The sequence below is a fragment of the Halyomorpha halys genome, unplaced genomic scaffold (genome assembly GCF_000696795.3).
Source record: "Halyomorpha halys isolate HHAL.00 unplaced genomic scaffold, Hhal_1.1 Scaffold187.1, whole genome shotgun sequence".
Classification (NCBI taxonomy): Eukaryota; Metazoa; Arthropoda; class Insecta; order Hemiptera; family Pentatomidae; genus Halyomorpha; species Halyomorpha halys.
In genome coordinates, this window is record NW_027113649.1 from 583,479 (window position 1) to 593,589 (window position 10,111).

Consider the following 10,111-nt stretch of genomic DNA (forward strand, 5'->3'; position numbering starts at 1 on the left):
TTTTTAATTTATTAATAAATAAATAGTTATAAAAAAAAAACTTAACTGTTGAATATTTGTTTACTACCTGGGAATCATCCATCATCACATGCATGGTAACAGATGAAGACATGGATGATTAAATGTTAAATAAATCTTATTTTTGAAATTCTTGTTATAGGTTACATACAATTTCAGTTACCCTCATGCAAAACTACACTTAATTTTTACTTATTTAATACTTCTATATTTTAGATTTTTGTTTTTTATTCATTAGATAAATTTTAATTTATATTTACTAAAGAAAAAAAGTATTGGGTTAAAAGAGCGTCTGTATTAAGAGAAATAATTTTAAAAAAAGAAAGAAAAGTGAAATGAAAATTGAAGAATAATAAACATAAAAAAGTATATATTAATACTATGTACTTCAGATTTACTTAAATTGTACTTTACATTTATAGATTATAATTTGAAAAAAATTGTTGTGGGAATATGGTCCGGGTGGTTTTTCAAAAAAAGTACACAAAATTGCAGGAAAAACTACTTATTACTTGCCAAAGTTTCACCCCACTTAGTTAGGCTTCATCGGGGCTAAATGAAAACAACATACAAACATTGTAAAGTATGATAACACTACAGGAATATACATAGAAAGTTATATAAAAGTACATAACTTTTATTCAACAATTTATTAAAGTTTAAAATTATAAATTTATATGAAATTTTTTATTTTTTATAAATTTATAAATATATGAGTATATTTATAAGTTAAAGGGGAACAAGGAGGCACTGTGCTAGTAGCTCTAAGGACCCAAGTTCGAATCTGGCTAAGCAGATAATTATTTCCTGCTATACTGTAGCTGTGAGTTAACCCTGTAGGTTATGGAGCTCTCCTGATGTCCACCCAGCCTCATAAAGTGGGTACCCTTAATTGGAGAAAAATCTGGCAGATGATCTTGAAAAAATCACCTCCTTGTATGACTGTTGTTCTAAAAACAGCGCTTCCTTACGAAGTACTGAACCCATGTACCTTTCATGGGTCCTAGTGGTTCACATTATTATTTATAAAACTTCCTATGTGTATTTTTTAAAATTTTACAATGTATCTTGTTTACATTTAACCCTGTAAAGTGGAGTGAAACATTGGTTACTTATAAATAATTTTTTCTGATGTTTATGTTCCTTTTTTCACTGCCATCCAGATCATCTTCCTACAATTAATTGTACACTATATACTAATAGTCTTTCTATTAAAAAATAAGATATAGTATGCTGTGTTTATAACAACACTCCTTTTACAGTTAATCATTTTTCTCTAATTTTGTATGGTTCTTATTCTAGATTTTGGATTTAGTAACAACTTTGAAGCTGGTAAGAAACTTTGTACTTGTTGTGGAAGTCCACCTTATGCTGCTCCTGAACTTTTTCAAGGTGTACAGTACGACGGTCCAAAAGCTGATATATGGGTTAGTTAGTTAATTTTAAGATCTTTAAGTTTTAACATAAAAAAAAATTATTGAAAGATTATTGATTGACCGTGAGTATAGATGAATGGAATATGGTTCGGGTGCGGTAAAAAAAAAACTCAAATAGTAAATAATTATACTATTTTATTGAGCCAACGTTTCGCCCCACGTTGCAGGGCTTCGTCAGGGCTAAAAAAGATACAAACACTTTAGTTACAAAAAGGAAAAAACAAAAAACAAAAGTGGAAAATAACAGGGGTATAAAATGAAAAGTAAGATATAATAAGAAAAATTAAAGGTTGTAAATAGTAAATAAAAAGGGTAATAGTAACAGAAAGAGAAGAAATATTAAAGAAAGTACAAATAACGAGATGAAAAAAGAAAGAAAAAAAAATACAAATCAATTTGATACTATTACCCTTTTCATTTACTATTTACAACCTTTAATTTTTCTTATTATATCTTACTTTTCATTTTATACCCCTGTTATTTTCCACTTAGGTTTTTTCTTTTTTCCTTTTTGTAACTATAGTGTTTGTATCTTTTTTAACCCTGACGAAGCCCTGCAACGTGAGGCAAAATGTTGGCTCTATAAAATAGTATAATTATTTACTATTTGAGTTTCTTTTTACCGCACCTGGACCATATTCCATTCATAAAAAAAAATTATCCTAAAAACAAAGGTACAAAGTAAGATATTGAAGAATATCAGTGATTACGAGTAAAAATCAAACTCTTCAGACATTAAATTTTTTACTAAGCATTTGGTCGCATTTTTTTGTAATGTAACTCAATAATGACTTCAAACAAAAATCATTTACATTTTTTTTTTATTTGGAAAACTTTTATTTTATTATCTAATATGGTCTAGTATGACTATAATGACTATTTATTAAATAAATCAAATTGTATCCTTGTATAGTATCAACACTTTTTATTACATCAGTAGTCCAACGTTTTGGCCATTGAGGCTATCCTCTAGGACAATCTTCAATATAAATTCTCACCTCACATTAATATTTAAAAATTGTTTTTCAGGCTATTCTGCCCAGGTCATTAATTATAAGTCAAACACACCCTATTTTAAAAAAAAAATTCATAAATATTTAAAACTTTTACTTCAATTTATCCACACTATCACTACCATATAAACATAAGTGAATTAGAATGGTTGTGCTACAATCAATGTTTATATGGTAGTGATAGTGTGGATAAATGTTGTCAAGAAAGGTCACTATGTTGCTTTCCATATTTGATTTTAGCAAACTTACAAAAGTTATATGGATGGAAAGTCATATTTTGTACTGTGATAAATAATTTTTGTTCTGGGTGACCTAATTTAATTTTAATTTTTTATTAATAAACTATACAAGAGAAAATATATATGAAATTTCTGTTGTAATTAGGTTTGAATTTAAGATTAATAATAAAACATTAATATTTTCAGAGCTTAGGAGTTGTGCTGTACGTTCTGGTGTGTGGTTCCCTTCCTTTTGATGGACAAACTTTAATTGCATTGAAGAATAAAGTTATGTCTGGGAAGTTTAGAGTACCATACTTCATGAGTGCTGGTAAATTTTTATTAATATCATTATCATCACTAAATGTATTTGTATATTTTTAAGTTTATTTTTTAGAAGGAGATGGTCAGTGCTGTGAGAAAAAATAAAAAGTAGTTTCAACTATTGGTTGCCAATGTATCAACCCAAAATGTTAGTCTTCATCATGTTTGTTGTATTGGGTGCAGATGTAACCAAAGAACAAAGGAACTTAGATTTGACTGTCAAGCAACCAGTCTATCCATCTATTCATAGTGCTAAAGCCCAATTTGGACCTTGGCCTCCTCAATGAACCTTTGCCATGTAGCTCAGTCTTGTGCGGCCACTTTCCAGTTGCAGATGTTCAAAAGTTCTCTGAAATCCCTGATGACGGCATCCTCCCATCTCAGCCTTGGCCTGCCTCTTCCTCTGGTCATGTGCAACTTACAGTTCAGCAACCTTCTCGAGATCTTAAGCACTGGCATCCTGACAACATGGTCAACCCTGCGCAGCCTCCCCAGCCTTATGTGCCGCATCACCTCTCCCTCTCTGAACAGCTCGTAGACCTCCCTGTTGGTTCGCCTCCTCCGATTCTCGCCTACCTTGACACAGCCAGATGTTCAGCGCAGAATTTTTCTTTTAAAGATCAAGTTCTCCTTTTCTTCAGCACTTGCCAAGGTCCAGGCTTCCGATCCGTAAGTGAAAACTGGCCGGATTAGTGTCTTGTAGAGCTGGCATTTGGTGCGGCGAGTCATAGCTCGACTCCTCAAGTGCTTCTTGAGTCCAAAATAGCATCTGTTGGCCTTCATGAGACGCTGGCTTGTTTCCACGGTGATCCTGTTATTGTTGCTGACCACTGAGCCTAAATAGGTGAACTGGTCAACACATTCAAACGTAAATGGACCCATCTTCACCTTACTGCCACTATACCAGGTTCAGCTCGCATGTATTTAGTTTTTCCCTGGTTAACGGTCATGCCCATTGCTTCTGCTGCTTCAGCTAGCCTCAGAAACGCCCCCATCAGCGCCCGAAAAAAATCTCGCCACCATGTCCAAGTCATCAGCAAATCTCAGCACCTGTACCAGCCTGTCAAGTAACCAGTAAATAGTTGAAAACTTTTTTTTTTTTTTTTGACTGTAACACTGACCATCTCCTTCAAATTCAAATACAGTCAATCATCTTTATTTAATATAATTTTTAAGTTTTGTTTTGGAAATTTTATATTAATGTTTTTCTCTAGATTTTTACTTGGCAATGAAATTACACATTTATGATATTACTCTTAATTAAGGAGGTGTAGATATTTGACTGTAGATTATTGCTTGGAGAAGTTTGTCGGGGGGTGCGGTCAGCAAAGAACAACATAAATAAACAAAACCATATTTATTTATTTTATGCCGTAAAATAAATAAATATGGTTTTGTTTATTTATGTTGTTCTTTGCTGACCGCACCCCCCGACAAACTTCTCCAAGTACTCTTAATTAAAATTTTATGATAAAAAACTGTAATATCTAGAAAAAAAAATTTTTTTTCTAAAATTATATTAATATATTATGGATAATGTATTGCTGTGATAAAGGTATTTCAGGATATGTTGGAAGATCTTTGATTGACTAAATCACCACCTTGCACAACCATTGGTCTAGTAATTATACTTCCTCACTAGGTACTGCAATCCTAACCCTCCGTAGGTTGTAGCAGTACAGATTTAATCTTTTTGTTTATTCATTGAATTTGGCTATTTTGAATTCTTTGACGCATCTTTTTTTAGCCCTGATGAAGCCCTTCAAAGTTGGCTCTCTTAAAAAGTTTAATAGTTTAATTAATAAATAGTTTATTTTCTATTTGAGTTATTTTTATCATACCCGGTCTATCTTTCTTCCATACTTTAACATTTTAATTTAATCAGGAACCAATTAACTACTTATATGTACATTTTCAAACATAAATATGGTTTTCTGGACTTCAATATTTCCTACTAAATTGAAGTTAAACTTGTGATCCTGAAAATCTAATCACAATTTTTTTTTTTTATATGATTTAAGCTTTAATTTCAATTGCATTACAGTGTGTGTAAACTTGTTATTTCCTTAAACAGAAGCATTTTGGTTTATCTCCATTTACCAGAGATCGCAATAATAACAGGACTAAACCTGACTAGTTACCGAGATAGAAATAATTGAAACATAGAACTAAAAATTAATTAGTTTTATGACATTAATTATTTAATTTTTTTCATGAATAACTGATAGATTTTAACAATGATTTCATATTTAAAAATATAAACAAAATGCAATCTAGAGCCGAAAATCCTCAAAATGTGCTGATACATACTGTAAAAGAAAATCATACAAAATAAAATTAGTCTTAATAGCAAACCCATGGATGAATAAAATTCCTGTTGAGTTCTGGAGCTAGGGAACTAAAGATGCAATTTTGAGCTAGGGAACTTTAAAAAAAAAAAAAAAAATGCAGTTGCTCAAAAATTCGGTCTCTAATGACAACCAAATAATTGTTAATTTTTTTTTTGCAATATTAACTCATTTTGTATTATTTCAGAATGCGAGCAACTCATCAGGCAAATGCTGTTACTGGACCCTGAAAGGAGATACTCTATCAGACAAATAAGAGCTCATAAATGGATGGCTCAGGTAAATAAAAACAAAAAAAAAATTATTATTGCTATTATTTTGTAAGATTTCAAATGAAGGCATCGTAAGAAGTAGGAGTGGGAAGACAAATGACAAATGTTTGGAAACAACAGTTCTAATGTTGTTCCATATGAGTAAAAAAAGTTATTTTTGTTTTGTTCCACCATTTACCACTTGTGTCATTTTATGTTCTGTTTGTTTTTCATTGCAAAAAAAACAGTTATGATGAGTTTAACTTCATGTTTTGTTTACTAAACAAGTAATTAAAAGTTAAAAACTATCGTATTTTTATATAAGAAGATGGTCAGGGTTGCGGTCAAAAGTGAAACAAAAACAGTTTACAACTATTTATTTTCTGAAGTTTCGCCCCACTTTGCAGGGCATCATCAGGACTAAAAAGATACAAAATGATACAATGATAAGAATAAAAATATATCAAGGGGATGGATAATCCATAAAATAAAAATCATTGTATCTTATCATTGTATCATTTTGTATCTTTTTAGCCCTGATGATGCCCTGCAAAGTGGGGCGAAACGTCGGAAAATAAATAGTTGTAAACTATTTTTGTTTCACTTTTGACTGAAACCCTGACCATCTTCTTATATATCAATTTTTACGGTCAACTATATATACATATATTGTTTTTTACTTCATAAACAGAATAATTGAGTGTTTTTTTTACTTTTTTAACGTAAAATAAAATACAAATAATAAAAATTTAAAATAAAATAACAACATATATATACATAAAAATCTATCAAATTTTCGCACACAAGTACTATTCACTTAAAATTAAAAAAAACTCAACATTTATCTACAAGGATATAACTATATGCATACATTCAAAAACAGATAATAAATATAAAATTTAAAAAAAAAATTAAATTAAAAAACCAGTAATGTATAAATGATACATGTATAAAAAGTATGTAATTGATAAAAATAATCGATAAAAACAGCAATAAATTTATATTAAAAGCAATAAATAAATAGAAAAATAGAAAATTTAAAAATATATTTAAAAAAAAAAAAGAAATATGCTATATATGCAGCCATCCTTCCTCTAGATGATCCATATCTGCATCTGTTTCCATGCATGTGATGGTAACAGATGAGGATAGGAACTATGCAGAGGAAGGATAGCATGCATATATAGCATATTTTGTTTACTTATTATTCTTGCCTTATTTAACAGAATAGCATGGAGGTTTGATTTTTCTCTGTATTTCTAAAGTGGTTCAATTGCTTTTTATATTTCATAAAATAAATGTTCTGATTTCCAAAACTAGGTACCGATGGACCCCTTGTTAGAAGCAGCTGAGAACCCTACGATTGATTTAGAACTGCCAGAAATCAATCAGACTGTCGTGGAACACATGCTCCAATTGCCAGGATTGAATAGGGAAATGATAATAGAGGTATGTGAGTTCTATATCTGAAATAAAACTAAATTAAATATTTATTATAAACAATTTCAGTACAGTTGTTTATTTATTTATTTTTATAGGATTCATTTTTAATTTATAATATTAAGAAATGAACTTGAACCAAATTAAGTCTAAATTTGTTTTCATTCATTTTGTATTTATCTCTGTTAAACTCTCAAACATTTAGAGAGAGTTGATCTAAAAAATAAAATAACAAACAAAATGTGAGTAAAAATTAAATTAAAAAAAATATATAAATAATGAAAAAAAGAAAAAATATCTTACAAAATAAATTTTAAAAAGCAATATTTGCTGTAAGTTATAAATATACAAAGAGAAACAATCTATAATTTAAAATGTAACAAAATTAAAAATACAATCTATAAAAAAAACATTTATGTACAAATTATTATACATGGAAAATATTTTTTAAAAAAGTCAATAAATTACAAATAATCATCATGTTTTGTAATTAACAAAATAGAAAAAATAATTACAAATCAATCGAAAATTTCTTGATGAACTGTAAGTGATTTTGAAAAATATTTAATTATTAAACTAACTGTTAATTACTGAGGAGTCAAATAAAATAATAATAATAATAAAACAAATCTTCAAAATAAATACAAAAGTGCGACCATGAGACTGTTACGTGAATAGTTTACTTATTTAAGGGCTGATTGCACCAATCTCTGGTAAAACTAAGATTTGTATAACTGAGTTTAGTAAGACTCCAATAACTTAGCGACCTGTTTCTGGTCTACAGTTTTGTTATCAAGGTTGCCTGAAACTGAGCTAACTGCCAAATCCCACAATTCCTATCGTTAATGTTAGCAATTATCGAAATTGCTGAAAAAATTCTTTGTCTGACCATTTTAAAAAATCATTTGGTCGAGGACAGAATACTTTTTTTTTTTCATTTTTGCCTGAGCAACTTTTAGAAGTTTTTGTAAGTTGTCTCCCAAATCGTATCTTGATCAAGTACATTTTATTTAATTTGGAAGGAAACAGTATAATACAACACACATTTGCTAGATAAAAGATCCAATTGTTATGGTTAACTACTTAAATGTGAATTTTCTTTTAGGGCTTAATTTGGTTCGACTGTTCCCCTTTATCTCCTTTATTATTATTATAAACTATATAAAATTTAATTAAGGTTAAAAAACTAGAGGAGTTGTAGATATTTTAATGAGTTGAAGTGAAAAAATCTTCAATTGAAATTTTCATATTATTTTAAAAATTTCACATTATCTGTATACAACATTTCGGAGCCATGGCCCCATCATCAGGCATATTGAAATTCATAGAAATGTGAAATTTTCAAAATGTTTCAATGGAAGATTTTTCACTTCAAGTTATTAATATATTAAATTTTTAATAATTCAGGTTCAATTGACTCGACTTGCGCAATTGCCAAATGAGGGGAAGTGAGTAATTCTCCCATAATAACTTTCTTTTATTTTGTCTTAATTCATAATATAGAATTTGCTATTGTGAATTGTAGAGTGCCCGATGTTGGGGCAATGGCCTCGAAATGTTGTGATGGATGAATTAAGATAAAATAAAAGAAAGTAGTTATTGAAGAATTAATCACTTTTCCTCATTAGATAAATATATTGAATATGTATTAGTTATAATAAAAATATCCATATTGTCTCACACTTTTTATTTTCTTGTAACTTCTACGTTTCAGCCATTTATCTAATATAATCACAATTTAGCTTATTCTAATTCTATTCGGATTACAATATCTATAATATTCTATCACTTTTTGGTAATAAAGTGATAGAGTTTCATAGACATTGTAAACTGAATAGAATTAGAATAAGTGAAATTGTGATAATAATAAATAATTTAACACATTATAATTAAAGTTAATTAATTATTGCATATTTTCATAGCTATTTTTTAGATCTGAGAATAAATAAAAATTATTAAATTCCCTTTTATTTTTTAAAAATAAATTTTGAATATTACAATACATTAAATATATGTTTAAAATTTTATCGAATGACGTTTTACTTTTAGGCAGTCCAAGGTAACCATTTCGATCATATTAGCGCAATCTATCACCTATTCGTCGACAAGTTAGAAGGTAGAATATCATCCGTATCGACTTCACCTGTTCCTACAGCTGCTAACTCTTTATTACCTCAACAACAGACCAGGAGGGCCAGTATTACGACTGGTTGGTTATTATTATTTTATTATAGAGTTTTATCTTTTAGCAGATGTTAATAATGTGATTACAAGTCCATAGAAGAGAAAACTTTTTTTATCAATCTACTCAGTTAAATGATCTCTTTTACCAAAAAGAACTTGAGTGATTTTTTCTTCTTGACTACTAGGCATCACATATCAACATATATGTACTTATATTTTAAATTTTAATTATTTTTTAATAACAATAATATCAATTCAGTAAGTCTCTTTGCCAATGCTGCAATAATCTTCAAGACAGATCATACCCTTCTTGTAAATAAATAATTAATTTTTTATACTACGTTATAATTAATTATTAAAATTATCTAATGAAAGAAGATGGTTGGGGGTGCGGTCAGTGAATAGGTAAAAGCTTATTTATTAGTGCTAACGTTTTGGCCAGGATTACAAGCCTAATCAGCGCTAAGAAAAAAAACAAGATAACAACCAGTGAATAAAAGGGTTTACAGAATGATTAGAAAATAAAAAATAACTAAGATTATGGATACATAGTGTTGAAAGACATGAATAGTTATAGTATTATAAGAAGATAAAGGCCATATGGGAAGAGCAATATTAAAATTTAGTAAGAGAAAAGAAAAAATAATAAAATACATATGAAAATCTAGTTAGTAAATATATGTACAAAATAAAAATTATTTAAAATAAAGTAATAAAAGAAGTGGGGAATAAAACACATATATGTAATTAAATATGTAAGTGAAATAACAGGATTAAGGAAATAAAAATATGAAGGTATATAATCAGATTAATATATATTTATGTAGGTAATTAAATACGTTAGTGAAATAACAGGATTAAGGAAATAAAAATATAAAG

The 10,111-nt window shown here is 28.7% G+C and overlaps 1 protein-coding gene across 1 annotated transcript in view; it reads left to right on the plus strand.

The window, feature by feature from the left end:
* Nucleotides 1-1,320: 1,320 nt before the first annotated feature.
* Nucleotides 1,321-10,111, plus strand: part of LOC106679257 (serine/threonine-protein kinase SIK3) — a gene marked incomplete at its 5' end in the record, with an annotated part of 41,900 nt that continues 33,109 nt past the window's right edge. Inside the window, 5 exon segments of the mRNA XM_014418304.3 lie at nt 1,321-1,445; nt 2,893-3,016; nt 5,545-5,636; nt 6,929-7,057; nt 9,098-9,257. Of these exon segments, the coding sequence (XP_014273790.3) occupies nt 1,321-1,445; nt 2,893-3,016; nt 5,545-5,636; nt 6,929-7,057; nt 9,098-9,257 (630 nt within the window).